Source organism: Patagioenas fasciata, chromosome 20 (genome assembly GCF_037038585.1).
Source record: "Patagioenas fasciata isolate bPatFas1 chromosome 20, bPatFas1.hap1, whole genome shotgun sequence".
Classification (NCBI taxonomy): Eukaryota; Metazoa; Chordata; class Aves; order Columbiformes; family Columbidae; genus Patagioenas; species Patagioenas fasciata.
Genome location: NC_092539.1, coordinates 10491430 through 10507747, shown reverse-complemented (window position 1 = coordinate 10507747; position 16318 = coordinate 10491430). Strand labels below are relative to the sequence as shown.

At 41.1% G+C, this 16318-nt stretch overlaps 2 protein-coding genes and 1 non-coding gene across 8 annotated transcripts in view; 2 read left to right on the top strand and 1 right to left on the bottom strand.

Moving 5' to 3' along the window:
• The window catches only part of RABGAP1 (RAB GTPase activating protein 1), a 171806-nt gene that overhangs the window by 69401 nt on the left and 86087 nt on the right, over positions 1-16318 (bottom strand). The gene's annotated exons all lie outside the window — the stretch shown is intronic.
• Positions 1-16318, top strand: part of RC3H2 (ring finger and CCCH-type domains 2) — a 33444-nt gene that overhangs the window by 341 nt on the left and 16785 nt on the right. For 5 of the 6 annotated variants that reach the window (XM_071817445.1, XM_071817443.1, XM_065853680.2 and 2 more), the window contains exons 2-13: positions 7497-7793; positions 9189-9306; positions 9729-9962; positions 10298-10473; positions 10769-10969; positions 11358-11490; positions 11739-11857; positions 12195-12307; positions 12927-13235; positions 13955-14169; positions 14972-15399; positions 15850-16020. In XM_071817445.1, coding sequence (XP_071673546.1) covers positions 7563-7793; positions 9189-9306; positions 9729-9962; positions 10298-10473; positions 10769-10969; positions 11358-11490; positions 11739-11857; positions 12195-12307; positions 12927-13235; positions 13955-14169; positions 14972-15399; positions 15850-16020 — 2448 coding nt within the window. In that variant the 5' untranslated portion in view covers positions 7497-7562. Of the gene's footprint in view, positions 1-147; positions 519-7496; positions 7794-9188; positions 9307-9728; positions 9963-10297; positions 10474-10768; positions 10970-11357; positions 11491-11738; positions 11858-12194; positions 12308-12926; positions 13236-13954; positions 14170-14971; positions 15400-15849; positions 16021-16318 lie in introns of those variants that run through there. The other variant, XM_071817444.1, reaches the window with a different exon arrangement.
• LOC136110635 (small nucleolar RNA SNORD90) lies at positions 11162-11272 on the top strand. The gene has a single exon (XR_010652641.1). It is a non-coding gene; the product is annotated as a small nucleolar RNA SNORD90 (small nucleolar RNA).

The window sequence follows — 16318 nt, the reverse complement described above, 5'->3', positions numbered from 1 at the left end:
GGACCGGCCGCCGCTGCGGCGCGGGGGAGGGGGCCGCGGGGCAGCCATTTGGCGGCGGCTCCGAGGTGACGGTGAAGGCCGGGTCGGGCGCAGGTGCGCGGCTGCTGGCAGCGGCCTGGCGAGGGGGCGAGGCTGCGGGGGGACCCGCCGGGCCTGCCCGCCCGGGCTGCTCCGCTCTGCGCCGACACCGGGGCCGCTCCCGGTTACCTCCCCTGGGCCGCCTGGGCCGGTGCTGTGGTGTTCTCCGGTACAGAGGAGAATCGCACCGGGACTATGAGTATTCCCTGTCTTGTGAAGCTGTGCTTGAGGGTAATGGTGGAGAAAAGTCATGGTGGAAAATGGGCCCTGGAACTGCACCCGTCATGTCACGTTTAACGTGTCTTAAACAAAAACCCCAAAGCAACTGACCAGGAAAAGCATGTCTGAGTTCTGCTGATGCTTGAGGTGCACGGAGGATTTTAAGTGAAGCTTTAGACGTCAGCACAAGGCGCAGAAAAAGGCAGCGGTGTCACTGGAGGGTGAGGAGCGATCAGTTACAGTCAGGGTTCGAAGTGGGGCAGCGTGTATCTTGAATGAGAGAAAATAATGGCAAAGTTTAGGTCAATAACCAGGAAAATGTCTGCTTGAGGTCTGTTCCGCTAGTACAAACTTAGGATTTTGGTTGGGTTTAACTGTAGTTCCTGTAGCTCCTCTTGTGATGATTCTTTCATGCCCATTATAGCTATATCATAATGGTGAAACAGAAATTGAAAATAGCTCTTCAGATTACAAAGGTGTAAATTTGTAATTGTGACAGAAAGTATTTTCTCATTTTAAATGAGAAGCAACAAGTACAATTGTAACAATCAAAATACTCCCATTTGACCTTTGGTCTGTGTTAAATATCTGTGGAAATTCTAGAAATTGAAGGTTGTGTTGCTAATAGAAGTATTATACTGTGAAGCACTGAATTCTTAATTTTTGTAATTAATCGCTTTCCCAAGACCTGCATGCCTTGTTAACGAACTTTTCATTGTTTCTGCAACATAAGCAAAGCTTGCCACAAGAAAAGCTTTCTTATTAACTTCTGCTCCTGTCATGTTTGAGGTCATGTCCATTTCTCTCAGAAATACTCAATTCCAACGACTCTAATGTCAGTGCTTGAGATACGTCAGACTCAAGGCCTAGTACTGAGTATTGATCCCTTTTAGTCAAGGCTTTGATTTACAATAGATGGCATATTTACGGTATCCACAGGGTAATAGCCGGTAGTGTTTTTGTTAGATGCATGGTCTGTTTTGTTTAGTAAGATTTTGCATGCTCCTTGATGGGATCAGTGGAAGTGATCTCACTGACTGGGCAATCCCAATTAAAGGAAAAAAAAATATATATCCTGGGCCTATTAAGCTATTCTGTATGAACTTTACAAATGCTTTCCAGCTCCAGTGGAACCATTGTTTTCTTGCCCATGTCTCAGAATGGAATTGGTATTTATTTTATAAAATGTATAGTTTCAACATGGGTTAAAAACAAGGTGGGGAAGGAGCACCAGGAACTAAGCCGTACATGAGAGACCTTATTCTCTGAAAATCTGAATGAAGAGTGAGGAATTATTTAGTGTATCTCTTCTTGAAGTAATTGTGTCAAACCAGATCTGCTTAGAGATAGGTTCCCTTTCTTTGCATTCAGTGTAAGCTCAACTGATTTTGATGACAGAGAAATTTTTTCATTTATTTGCCCTTCAGTTAGTCCTGAAAAGTCAATACGGTTATAGGAGCTGAATTCGTATCAGCCTTGTGGCAAGGACAATCTCTCCTTTCAGTGGCACCTACAAAGCACAAAAAACCCCACAGTGGCATTACATAAGTATATAGGAAACTTTTAAAATCTACTCACAGGATTTCTGCTTGCGACACTCGAACAGGAAAGAGCAAGTGTGAACTGCTGAGGATCCACTGACTCTGGTGTTGACTGAGGGATTCACCTCCGAAGTGGGTGAACTGCAGCAGCCACTGAGCAAGCATGAACTTATATCAGAGGACTGTACCCCTGCTCACGGGAGTTGTTCTTCAGCCGTGTTTCAGGGAGGGACAGGGGATCTAAGCTTTAATTGTTTAAGACAACCAGAAGCAAAGTATCCTGTAGGCATTTTGACAAAATGTAGTGTGGATAGAGATACATATTCTAGTATGTCACCAAGTTTTCTCCTTTCTGGAATTTAAATTGGCCTGTAGATACTCTCCATAGCATTAACATTCAGTGGAAAAAAAAAAATCATTGAAATACCATCTTTAATAACCATTAAAGATTCTGCTTTATATATAGAATTTGCACGTGATATAAGGAGATTTACATGTGACAGATATTATGGAACGTAGAAATAAGCAAGTCTGCTCTGTAAAGAGGATTTATTTTAATTTCAAGCCGTCATAGCTGGATGATGCAAAGCTATTATGGGGATGGCCCTTTTCTAAGCCTTTAAGGAAGCTAGTTTTTTACATCTGTAGATGATGGGTGTTGAAGAGAAATGAATAAAAGGTTCTAACCCTTTCAGAGAATAATTTAATACTGATAACTTGATTATGTGGACGCTACATTTTTGACCTAGTCAGGATGCTTTCAGAACTGCATCATTTAGGAAGGAAGGCTTGGAAAAGCTACCTCCTTGTAGTGCAAACAAATGAAAATTGTAATGGAGATCACTTAGAAAATACCACAATCTCTGCACTCAATATTAAGAGCAAGTCAACATCAAGGACTCTTTAATTTAGTGATCAAAAATCAATTGAATTCTAAGATTTGGATTGAAATGCACAGTGGGATTGTAATTGGACTACCTTAATTTGTGAAAATACCGTATAATCCCAGAAGTTTCTCAAGGTGTTCCTTTGTTTAGCACTGACAGAATTATTCCGTGTTGCGTTCTCGTGCAAGCTCTGCTTATTAGACTCTCCTTTGCTCGTGTCCCCGAGGGAGCTGATCGAGCAGGTCTCAGCAGAGCAGACCGAACGTGGAGCTACTTCTGTTCAGCCACATGGCTGCTGCTGATCCTTCTCTTGTTTTCCCTGGGCATTTGCCTGGGCTGTGGGGACCTGAGCGTAAGCCTTCAACCCTTCCTTTGAAAAGAGATGGAACCTGCCTATCTTGCATTTTGGTCGATGCCCTGGCTCAGGGCGATGTGCAGCTTTGAAGGGGATCCCTCCCTGCCTCACGTTGAACCTGTTTGACTTCGAAGAGAAGAAAGTTTTCTCAGGTTGAACCCCATGCTGCCCAGGAACCAGGACAGGGAGGTGGGGAGGAGACGCTGTTTTTTTATGCCTTGCTCAAAGAACTATACCTAGATTTGATCCAAGGGCTGATTAGGAAAAATGCACAAATGATCTTTAAAAATGAAACAAAATCCAACTTGTCTGCTCGGGCAGCTGAACATGAGGCTGCAGTTGTCTTTGAATATTCAGTCCTTTTATGTGTGAGGTGTAGCTTCAAGGGGAGGGACTGAAATTGCCCCGCCTCTAATGTATGTATTTGGATCAAAAGTATTTAAAAGTAATTGAATTTGTATCTCATATTGTAAATGAGAAATCTAGTCACTGAACTAAGATGCAAGGTAGCACAGCATGGCTAACTAAAAAATATCCCTTCCTGTGTTTTTGTGTCAAGTTGTTGCACTCCTGAGGTCGTTAACTTCTGGTGTGGAGAAGTGAGTATCTCCCGGTGTTGGACCTCTAAGCCTTGGATACAAGTAGACTGTAAGATATAAAGCACCGTCATCAGAATTTCTAATCAGCTGGTCCAGGTTCAGCTCAATGTGCGGGCTCAGTGTCCTGTGGGGGGCTCTGAGACCTCTCCTGGCGTAACGAGTATCGATAGTGAACTCCAGAGAGCAAGTGCCATATGTTCAGCATTGCTCTTCATAGATCAAGCCCTGTGTCTGTAGAGGTTTGTTGGAATTCCTGCAGATTTGTGTCATGTCCCTTCCTTCCAGATAGCCCTTCATTATATCTGAACAAAATGTGATATTTTGGGGCTGGGCTCTGGTTGGCTGGTTGCGTATGTGATGATAGATCAGAAAAGCAGGCAGAACAGATGGTGATGCTGGAGCCTTTCATGAGAAGTGTGCAAATTTGGACCTTTTTCCAGATAGCAACTTTCATGGAATGTATATACGTGTCAGATGTGATGCATCTCTGTCAGGTTGACTCAAAAATGATCCAGAGGTCCTGAGGTTCACATGGAATAGGAGTAGACTAACCAAAAGCACAATCATCTAAGCTTGGTTTCTTTAGGATATCAGGATTAAATTAATCACATCCAAAGGTTGTTGAGTAAATACAATGACTTGGATTAGCTGAAAAGAATGTCATGGGATTAGGCAGCTAAAAGTTAATGTAAAATAAGAACATCTAAATCTTACCACTGCCAGTGTTTGTAAATGGTACCGCTATTCAGGAAAGGTTTTGGGGCTTCACCTTCCTCCACCCCTTCCAATTTCATCAAATATTCTGGTCTAAACTTATAATGAGAAAATCAGTCATTTATCATGGTTGCTACACTCCATTGCAACCATTTCTGCAGTGGGAAAATGTTATTGTATTAGAAACAGAAAAATTACTTAACTGTAATAGTTTTTATTATGTAATGTCTGAGCTTAGACTTGTGCATTTTTCAGTTTGTCATCTGAAGTATTACATCTAATAGTAATACTATAGTATTTATTGTAACTATACTGTGTAAACATCTTCTAAGTAAAATCTCCCATGTCTTTTCAACCTGTTTACCTTGTATGTTTGGCCAGTGTCTGCATCAGCAATTTTGGGGGGGAGTTTTTTGCAGGGTGCTTCTACTTACACATTGCTGGGGAAGAGAAGTCCTTGTGTATGTGTAGCAATAGATAGACCAGGGGTGATGGTACAAACTGAGTATACTGCCTGTTAAAAACAACCCCAACATGATTTCTGCTTTGCTGCCTTTATTATACTTTCCTCCTTGTGTTTGCTCCGTTTGGAGCACTGAAGCAATTTGTTCTTCAAGAGGACATCCCCAAAACACATTGTTTCTGACAAGGAGCAAGAATCTATTAAACATTTGGCTTATGCTTTTTGTAGAAGGTGACAGGGTAATTAGGAGATTTGTTTTCTTAACACAGGGGAGTGCAAGAATGGCAGGATAGCGGCGTGGCTCGTGAAGCCTGGAGACTTCTCTGTGCGGCTGCTTGAAGCTGGGGGAGTTGGGGGCTTTCCCCAGCTGTTTGCTGATTTAATTATTATTTTTTTTCCCTATCAGGAAGTGTGAAGGTCAACACATGCTTAGTGGAATCTGTCATTTATGATGATTAAATACCCGGAGATAGATCTTTAAAAATTGGTGGTGCATGCTTTAAGAATCTGTTTTTTCATTTCTGTGCTGGTCAGGAAAACAACGATATTTGAAAAGCTTGTAAATACAGAGGTGCTGTTTCTTGCAAGTCTCTGAAGTATCTGTGAAGGCTGAACATGGGTACGTCTTGGAGCGTTTGAGATCATCAGTGAGCAGGGTGGAAATGGAGACTGTTTGCTAGTGACCGACAACATCTCAGCAGCTGAACTGTGTGTGTCCTGGCCTTTTTTAGCTTTCCCCGTGTGAGTCATGGCGCAGCACACCGGTTTGTGCTGTTGGCCGTGCTGTGCGTTCGGGCAGGTGCAGAAGCACCGACAGCGCTGCTGTGAGGATCGCGATGCTCCTGGGACGCTGGCACCGAGCTCTCAGCACTGCCTGCGGAGCTTCACGCTGCCGTTCTGCGCAGCCCTTGTCCTGCTGCTCTGGGGGGAAGCTGAAGTAGATGTGCTAAGGACATGATGGGATTCTTGATAGAGGCTTTAAAAATCTTTCCAGGCCTGTTGGCTCTTTGTTTGGTTTTGCTTTTGTTTGTTTTGCTTTTGAATTTCCTTGGTTAAAAGACACATGTAGCAATAAATTAAAGGGAACTGCAGGTTTTTTTTCATCCCTGCGAGAGCTTCGATTGTGTCTTCCTAGAAGTTGGACGAAAATCTATTTTGCCCAATGTATTTGAATATTCTGGCTTGTGTTGAACATGTTACATCAGCAGTTTGGTTTTGAAGGGACAGGTTCAACCTTCAGTGTGTGTTTTACACTTACTATGGGAATTCATTTGGGGCAAAAATTGCTGCATAATGTTGAGAAGCTCACTGAGATAAGGACAGCATGTTCGAGTATCCTGTTACTTAAAGGACACTGAATGTTCGTAATACTAAATAGAATTTCTAAACAGATGGTCATAATTAACATAAATGAGATCCACAGATAGTCTATTTGGTGTTCTAGTGATTGTTTCAATGATCTGATACTTTAGCATTAATTAACTGTAGCACAGCCAATAATGGAATTGCAGTAAAGAGTTACCGAATTCAAATGGGGAGGGGAGATCTCGCCTTCCTGAAAACAACTACCTTTTTCTGTCCTGGGAGAAAAAAAAGAACAGAACGGTGAACATGTAATTAAAACATTTGTGTATTTGCATTTCTAACAAGCTGCTGGGAGGAGCTTATTCCCAGCCTTGAAGTGAACGAACTGGTCTGGAGGTTGTGCAGAGTCAACACCATTGCACATCGCAGCCAAGGGTGGGGCTGCGCATGGAAATCTTCAGCATGAAAGCTTGAATGGAAACGGTTTGGGTGAACTTCGGCCTGTTATCTTCTTCAAGAACATAAGTTACATTAGATGGGGTGTCTTTCAGAACAGCCTCTATAAATCCGTATTTTCTTTGGAATACATTTATGTAAAAGATTTGCTTGGTACTACCGCACTGTTTCAAGAGAAGAGACTTAATAGTAAGCCAACTGAAGTTATTGCTTGCTTTATCATGAGTTTTGTCCTAAATATCTGGACTTTCAACACATCAGAGGTTTTCTTGCTGTGTGTTCTTGGAAGTGGAGTTCCACTGTGTAAGGTAGAGATGTGAAAAGCAAACCTGAATGCAGCAATCTCTGCCCTTGGGTGCTGGTGTCTGATGAAGTCTGAGTGAGGTTTGCAGAAGGAAGGTATCGTTCTACTTCACCTCAAATGGAAAGAACATTTTAACTCCCCTCCCTGAAAAAAACCCCAAAACTGTATGTTCTCCCTACCCTGGAGCCATTGCACCTGCAGGGCCGCTTTCAGGGCTTGGAGAACTCGAGGTTAGGTGAGATAGTGTGAGAGATGATTGCTGTGATTCATGCCTTTGTGCTTTCTGTGCCAGTAAGTGTCTTCCTCTTCCTACACCAAAGGTGTATTTAATCCTCTGAGAAGAACTTTAATGCCATTTATTGTGAATACGTTCTACTTCAGTTGATGGTAGTCTGCATTAATTCAGTTCATGAGCCTTTTCTGGTACATTTATTAGACTAACACAAAGCTGTTTTTTTTCAACGCTAGGATTTATTTTTATTGTGTAAAATATTGAAGTGGTGGGGTTTTTTTTAATTAAAATAATTCTAAATTATCAGAAAGCATGTTTTAAATAATCTGTTATTCACTTACAGCTGCCAAAACATAGTACAGTGAAATAATGGTCTGCTAGCCTGCTAAACAAGTGTCCAGCTTCCACAATGCCTGTGCAGGCAGCTCAGTGGACAGAATTTCTGTCCTGCCCAATCTGCTACAACGAGTTTGATGAGAATGTGCACAAACCCATCAGCTTAGGCTGCTCTCACACTGTCTGTAAGACCTGCCTGAACAAGCTGCATCGCAAGGCATGTCCTTTCGACCAGACTGCCATCAACACAGACATCGATGTGCTTCCTGTCAACTTTGCACTCCTCCAGTTAGTTGGAGCCCAGGTATGATTTAAGCAGCTTTTTGTATTGCTGCTTAGTGTCATTACCATTTACATGCCAGTTGCAATACATATGCTGATCATTTTCCTTCGGTTTAGTCTAAAAAATTGTAAGATTAACTTTGTAATATTTAGAAGTCCATACATATTCTTAAAAGCAATGACACCATTTTCAGGACCATCTTCTTCTTGTAAAATATTCTAGTTGTAAGCTTATTCTGGCTCAGAAGGCTCCTGAACTGTGACTGGAGAAAAATACCCATGAGGAAATAGACATTTATCTGTCACAATTGGCATTAGAAAGGTGAACCTGCAGATTGCATTTGTTCATCATACTCTTGCAAGGAGTCTTGTTTCTCCACGTCACATGTTGGGAAGTAGCGAGCTGTTAACCAAGAGTCAGAAATATATGTGTATTTTTGAAAAAACAAAAAGCACGATGATGGCTTTTTGGTTGCGTTTTCAGACACAGGCTAATCAGGCCAGGAATGTTCCCTCTGCTGTCTCGCAGCAGTGGCAAAACAGCAGTTATATAATCAGTACTGCGCTTTATGGAGACTAAATAAGTCTGTTCACCTTCTGCTGATTCATATGCTTTTTCATGTTACTCTCGCTATACCACCTGGGTGATGCAGTAAGGAGATGCTTTTAGAGTTGCTTTTTAATGTCTTATCACATGAATTGGCACAGCTATGGGTAATAACATGATCTATATCAAAGTGGTTTGTTTCTCAAGTTCACATGTCCCTTTTTATTTTTAAGTTTGTGTCAAATCACTGCCTTGATCTTGCAACATTCATTTTCCTGGTCTTCCAACTTCTTGCAATGTCTTTCAAACAACTTAATGTATTGTGACTAATACTCCCTCTGTTTTCATTGTCTGACCTTGTTATTCTACTTTGAGTTTTTTCCACCAAGTTAAGCTTCTGGTTCTTCTCTTTGAAGATTTTCACATGCCCAAATTATGCTTAAATTATTTTTTTACTTTGCTTTTGATTTTTTTCATGTTATTTTCTTGCCAGTTAATTTTTGTCTTGTAAGTTAGTCTGTCTGCAGTAGATCATGCTGATCTTGCATACTGATCATCCTCTCCCATCTTGTGTTCTTCATCTTTTAAGTACCTTCTCATTAGACCGTGGCGATTTTTTTCTGTCCTACTTCTGTTCCTAATGTGTTGAGTACTAACAAAATGAATCTTGCATCATCCTGATCCTAGTCTTGAGTCTTTTTAGGTTATTCCTTACTACGTTTTACATACCTTGGATCCTGTCTTTCACTTTTCTAAAAAGTGGTGTAAATCTGCAGGGTTGTGTGATTAATATAGAGATGTTGGTATCATCGCAGGTACACGAGATGGATCAGCTGACTATATATAATTCTCCCCCTTGCATTTTCTTAGGTACCTGACCATCAGACAGTAAAGTTGAGTAATGTAGGAGAGAACAAACATTATGAAGTAGCAAAGAAATGCGTTGAGGATTTGGCACTCTACTTAAAGCCGTTAAGTGGAGGAAAAGGTGAGTCTGCTGAGCCGCAGAGTTTTGATGTAACTTCTAACAGCATTGTGTTTTCAGCACTGATTTGAGAAGTCAATTGAGTAATCCTGTCATTTTGTAATAACATTTTCCTTATGTCTTTAAAAACTTATTTACACCTGTGACACTTGATATTTTTTTAAGTTTATAAAATATTCTTTTGGGGGGCTAAATATTTGCACTAAAGCTGAACTTTCCTCAGGGGATGGGTTTGATATCAAAACTTTAATTAAATTATTTTTGATAACGAATTACACAGAGTTGCCAAAGAAAAGGGAAGACACCTGTGTCTAGTATCAGAGTCCTAGAGAGAGACATGTGCTCTTAGACATTTTTGTTTGTCTTATTCAGGTACGTTTTTCTGCTTAGAAGCACTAGTTTGCCTTTTCTCTCTTTCTTTGAAGGTGTTGCAAGCTTGAATCAGAGCGCACTGAGCCGTCCGATGCAGAGGAAGCTGGTGACGCTGGTGAACTGTCAGCTGGTGGAGGAGGAGGGTCGGGTTCGAGCCATGAGGGCAGCTCGGTCCCTGGGCGAGAGAACCGTCACCGAACTGATCCTGCAGCACCAAAATCCTCAGCAGCTTTCTGCCAACCTTTGGGCTGCTGTCAGGGCACGAGGATGCCAGTTTCTAGGACCAGGTGAGGTACCTCTAGAGTCTGCAGCAGAGAGTATATTTAGCTGTACCTTTTCTTGACACGAACAACATTCTTTAGCAATTTCTTCTGTGTGACTGAATATTTAATTACTTCTGGTTTTCAACTCTTTGCAAGGAAGAAGGGAGAAAAAAGTTACAAGTTAGAAAAGTCTGGTAGTTTGAAGTTGTTTGTGGTGTTTGGTGTTTTTCCTTATTAACTGTTGTTTGAAATTGTCGGGAAGCATTTCAAAAATTCTGGCCAAAAGACCAGATAAGCATGCTTTCTGCACAGTTTGTAGCGCAGTGTAACTTGCTATCTTTTGGTTTTGTGTGTTAAAGCTATGCAAGAGGAGGCACTGAAGCTTGTATTACTGGCACTGGAAGATGGCTCTGCACTCTCGAGAAAAGTTCTGGTACTTTTTGTTGTACAAAGGCTAGAACCAAGATTTCCTCAGGCCTCTAAAACGAGCATTGGTCATGTCGTGCAGCTACTGTATAGAGCATCATGCTTTAAGGTAAAATACCAGTATTTGAAGTTCGTTATACTAGTGCAGCTCCAGAGAACCCGACTTTCTTAGTTGGAAGTCATGGAGTTGGTAAAGTTTTGCACCTGCGATCCTGTAAAGACTTGAAGAGTTGGCTGTTCTGCCTGTGCGCTGCCAGCTGAGTGGATCATTACATGGAAGAAAACTAAGTATGTGCTAAATATACAAAAGCAATACTTTTGTGATTTATGCTGTGCCACTGTCATTTTCTGATGGAGATTTTTTTCTGGTAAAGGAGGAGTATTTAACTATTTCTGGTTATTAGGTCACTAAAAGGGATGAAGATTCTTCTCTGATGCAACTTAAAGAAGAATTTCGGAGTTACGAGGCTTTGCGAAGAGAACATGATGCCCAAATTGTTCACATTGCCATGGAAGCAGGACTTCGAATATCACCAGAACAATGGTCTTCCCTTCTTTATGGTGATTTGGCACATAAATCACACATGCAATCCATTATCGACAAGGTTCGTCAAAGGGATGGCTTTAGTATCTTTGTATTATTAGATTTGACTACTAAATGTTATAATAGAAATTGAAGAACTGCTTAACTTTTTGTCTATTGTCATATCAAATATCGATTAAAATTAGAGCTTTTTTCCCTTACTGTAGTGTATTCTTCATATGAAGACATCTTGTTTACCAGTAGTTTAAGACTAATTCACGTTTTTGTGTCTTATGATGAAGCTTCATAGGGCAGATTCTGAGCTGAGAAATGAACTTTCTCTCCACTGATCCTCTCTATGCCATCTGAAGACACTGTTGCATTTAGGAACTTGTTTAATGGAAGTCTTTTTAAGATTAGTAGTTCATGGTTTGTAAGATGCAACACACTAACGCTTGCTTTGTTTTCAGCTCCAGTCTCCAGAGTCTTTTGCGAAGAGTGTACAAGAGTTGACAATTGTCTTGCAGCGCACGGGAGATCCCGCCAACTTAAACAGGCTGAGGCCTCATTTAGAGCTCCTGGCAAACATCGATCCAAATCCAGGTGTGCAAATGAAGCTTTTAAAACATTTCTTGATATTTTTCATATCTAGCAAAGTAAACTATTAAGACGATAACCTCCATTACTGCTTTCAAAATTCCCATTAATTAATATAGCATGTCATAAACCCTTCTTCAGGACCGAGTTCTGTCCTCGTACTTGGTGTTTTGACATACTGGAAGAGTTTCCTCCTATTTGCGATACTACAGGAATTATTGACAGAATGACAAGCCTGCTTTTAATAATTTTAGATGCAGCATCTCCAACATGGGAGCAGCTGGAAAATGCAATGGTTGCTGTGAAGACTGTGGTACATGGGCTGGTGGATTTCATTCAGAATTACAGTAGAAAAGGCCATGAAACTCCACAGGTAATTGTGTTTAATTGTTGCAGTATATTACTATTGATCTGAAATATCTATGGAATATTTTGAGTATTCATGGAATTTTCTGTGGAATAACTGATGATGCTGTTATTTACTGCATTCAGATTTTTGGCAACATTTCTGCATATGGAATGCAGCAGAGCTTGCTGTAGTGAGCTTGATACGGAGTGAGGCAGAGTACTTAGCCCAGCAACAAGACATTGCCTTAGTTCTCTGATTAAAGGTGCAAACCCATGGATATGCTTTGTGTCTTTTAGGCGTATTTTTCTGTAAGTGTTTGTTAGACTCTAAGAGGAATGTCTTGCATTGTTTTTTTTTAAAGCCACAACCCAATAGCAAATATAAAACAAGTATGTGCCGAGACCTTCGCCAGCAAGGGGGATGTCCAAGAGGAACAAACTGCACGTTTGCTCATTCTCAGGAAGAGCTTGAAAAGTGAGTGTGGGAGACCTTTTTTTTGGTGCTTTTTTAAATAATTTCCTTTTTAATTTAAATCCAAACAATCTTCATAGAATTTTGAAAACAGTTTATTCTGTACATTTATTCATTCAGAAGGATTTGTGAATCTCTTGAAGAGACAATTCTTTACATGGAATTGAAGGTACAGTGAAGCAATGTCTGCAAACTAATTCTAGTTTCATTTTACCTCATGCGAAGTAAAATTTCCTTTCCTGAAACTGAGTCTGGGCTCAGTGTCCGTCAGGGATTTGGTTATATCACCTACAAGAATGAGAATGTTAATTACATTTTGACTAAGGAATGAGTTATTTAGGTGGTATGGTAATGTCTCAGTTCTTGAAGCTGTTTTCACTCAAATCCATTTTCAAAGAACTGCAGAAGTGGATCTTCTCTAAGAGGAGAGGTGATTGTTGGTTGCAAGGAAGACATTGATGTTCTATTTGCAGATCATTAAAAAGAAACACCAGTTTTTTGAAGTCTTGTAATGTTCGTCATACTCCCTTTCTTTTGCTAGTTTTGCAAATACATTAAACTTCACAGTAAGCACTTCTAAAAATGTCTGGCTTTGTGTGTGTTTGTCTGTGTTTGCTTATAGATATCGCTTGAGGAACAAAAAAATCAGTGCAACAGTGAGAACATTCCCCCTTCTAAATAAAGTTGGTGTGAACAGCACCGTCTCAACCACAACAGGAAATGTAATTTCGGTCATAGGAAGCCCTGAAGCAACAGGGAAGATGGTGCCAAGTACTAATGGAATAGCTAATCTAGACAGTGGTGTTCCCCAGCTGATCCCTCGCTGTGCAGACACCTCCCTGAGAGCTCTGGAGAACACCAAGAAGAGTGGGAAGGCTGGAGCCAATGGCCAGAACGTTTCTGGATCCCCTACAGAATCACTACCTGAAAAGTAGGTAACTTCTTTTTGTAAAGACAACGAAGCACAACATTTTGCTTTTAGATTATCATGAAGTTTGTGGATGGCAAACAGTAGGTACTGAGTTCTGGTCCTGACTGGCCGTTGTGTAAGATTTTGTACTGCAGTGCAGATACCGTTACACAAAGTCTGTGAATTCAAGTTGTCAGAGCCAGCATCGGTTGTTTTGCTGTTGAATGCTCCCATGCAGTGTTGATAAAATGGTAAATCTCTCCCTTTATTTTTCATTCTATTGTTCTCAGTCTAGTATCTTACTATTGAGTTACTACATAAAAAAATAAAACTGAGAACTTGCACTTAAAATGTGACACTTCCTGAAAACAAGAAGGGTACACATAGGGTCTGGTCTCTTAATAGTGCTGGAAACCTTCTTGGGCTTGGGTTTTCCCTTAAAACTTTTAAAATACTTCTCCAGGAAGCACTGAACCTCTAAACAACTCCTCAAAGCCTTTGTCTTTACCAGAATATAATTAAAAGTGGTGTGTAAGCTGCTGGGTACATAGCAAAACATTTGTATCTGCTTTTGAGTTCTCTTAGGACAAAGTCTGAGATGTACTAACAGTGTCAGTTTGGGATATGAAGAATAAAATTCCAGGGGCTGTTATATGGCCAGTCACACATGGGAGTGTACACGAAGAGCTGACTGAAAGAAGTAAAGATCTGCTTAATGATTTCTTGGTAATCCTTTTCAGTAAAATTGGTTCTCCACCCAAGACTCCTGTAAGCCAGGCAGCAGCTACCTCAGCTGGTCCTCCTAATATTGGAACAGAAGTTAATTCTGTGCCTCCAAAATCCAGCCCGTTTGTTCCCAGAGTTCCCATCTACCCTCCACATTCTGATAATGTTCAATATTTCCAAGATCCCAGGACTCAGCTGTCATATGAAGTTCCGCAGTACCCGCAGACAGGTGAGTGAGACGAGCGCTGAACCAAAAGTAGCTCTGAACTTTTCTCCAGATAAGCCTGAAAAAATCTTTCATCTTAGTTTTGTGCATTCTTTTCAGTATCAGCTGAATCTGGGTGGAATACTAATCTGGTCTGGTGCTGAGTATGGGAGGGACCTGCAGTTTACTCGCACTGTTGGTGCTTCTCGTTTTTGTGTACTGTATGTTACGCAACTTGTACCTCAGCATCCGGAAGAACTTGAACCTCAAGGTGTTTCATCTACTTTTTCCTTTGTTAGCATTTAATTGCATTTATTTAGGCTTGCTCGCCTCATGCCGTATCCATGAGGGGATCCACAGGCAGTATTCCAACCCAGAAGCACCGCGTGCTGCTTCTGTGAGACCTACACATCTTTGTGCTTGCTCAAATGTTTTTGAAAGGTTTCAATCATCTTTTTGGGTTGCAGTACGCATGTTTATGTTCAAGCAAACAATTAGGTGTTCTAACATCAGGTCATTCACAAGCTCTCAAAAGAAAAGGTAGGGGCGTTCAAACAACATATTTATATCATAGTACATAGGAGCAATGGCGTAGAAACTCTCGTTGTCCAGATTGGGTGAAGGTGGTAAAGGGTCAGCATTACCTCTGTGAATACAGTTGTCATGCGTGAAACTATATTCCACAGAAAAGTGATAAGGGTCAGTAACTGGTTTGTAAAGTGTAGCTCTTCTCTAAGGTACTTATCAACACTATTTACAGTTTAGAAGGTGTAAAATTCTGGGTCATTTGTGGTTACATTAAATATGCCTTTTTCCAATTTTTAAGGATATTATCCACCACCTCCAACAGTACCAGCTGCTGTGGCTCCCTGTGTTCCTCGCTTTGTGAGGTCCAATAACGTTCCAGAATCCTCCCTCCCACCTGCTTCCGTGCCATATGCCGATCATTACAGTACATTTCCCCCTCGAGATCGACTGAATTCTCCTTACCAACCTCCTCCTCCGCAGCCGTATGGACCAGTTCCTCCTGTCCCTTCTGGAATGTATGCTCCAGTTTATGACAGCAGGCGCATCTGGCGCCCACAGATGTACCCACGAGATGATATTATTAGGAGCAATTCTTTACCTCCCATGGATGTGATGCACTCATCTGTCTATCAGACATCCTTACGTGAGAGATACAACTCTTTGGATGGCTATTACTCTGTGGCTTGTCAGCCCCCAAGTGAACAGAGGACTGTGCCTTTGCCAAGGGTAAGTGAGAGCCAGCAAGGGAAGGATGTCATCTTTATTTTGAAGGCCTTTACTGTAAAGTTGGTAAATAATTAGCATAGACCTCTTCTGTTTATTTGGGGTTACAGTGATACTAACATGTGACCTGGACGAAATTCTTGTTTTGTTTTGTTTTTTTTTTAACCTTAATAAATTGGGCTTATAAAATACACCACTCTAATCTACATTTAGACCAGCTCCCCTCTGCCTCTTTAATTCCCACGCAGGTTGCTTGAATTAATTACATATTTAAGATTTGAGTTGCCGTACATGGGCCAGATTCTCCTCTAAACCTTGTGAAATTCTTCTAGTGACATCAGTGGAAGGTTACAGACCCAAGGGAATTTGAGGGTCCAGGTGGGTCCCCATGCAGGTGTTTGCTGTCTGTTCAGAGTATGATAGGATATCCAGTCCTGTATTTATTATTGCCAGGAACCTTGTGGTCATTTGAAGAGTGGTTACGATGAGCAGTTAAGACGGAAGCCGGAGCAATGGGCACAGTACCACACGCAGAAAACTCCTCTGGTATCGTCAACCCTTCCAATGGCAACACCATCTCCAACACCACCTTCTCCTCTCTTCAGTGTAGACTTCGGAACAGAGGTGAGAAGCCAAAGAACTTTTTTCCATTCCTGTTTCTGTAAGATGCCATTTAGTAATTCTAGTAAAGGTTTTTCTACCTGCTATCTATCTGTTGATAAAATAAATCTTCTAGTGAAAAGTTGTATCTAATAATGAATGCATTCAATTTGATATTAAGATGATGCTGAACAAGATTGCTGAAAAGAGGTCAAGAAGTGAAGTGATTGAATTTACCCTCACTAGAGGAAATGTGATTTTATTGAACTAGCTTTGTGAATCTCCAGTTTTTTTGTGTGGTCCTTTTCATTCAGGTTGGAGG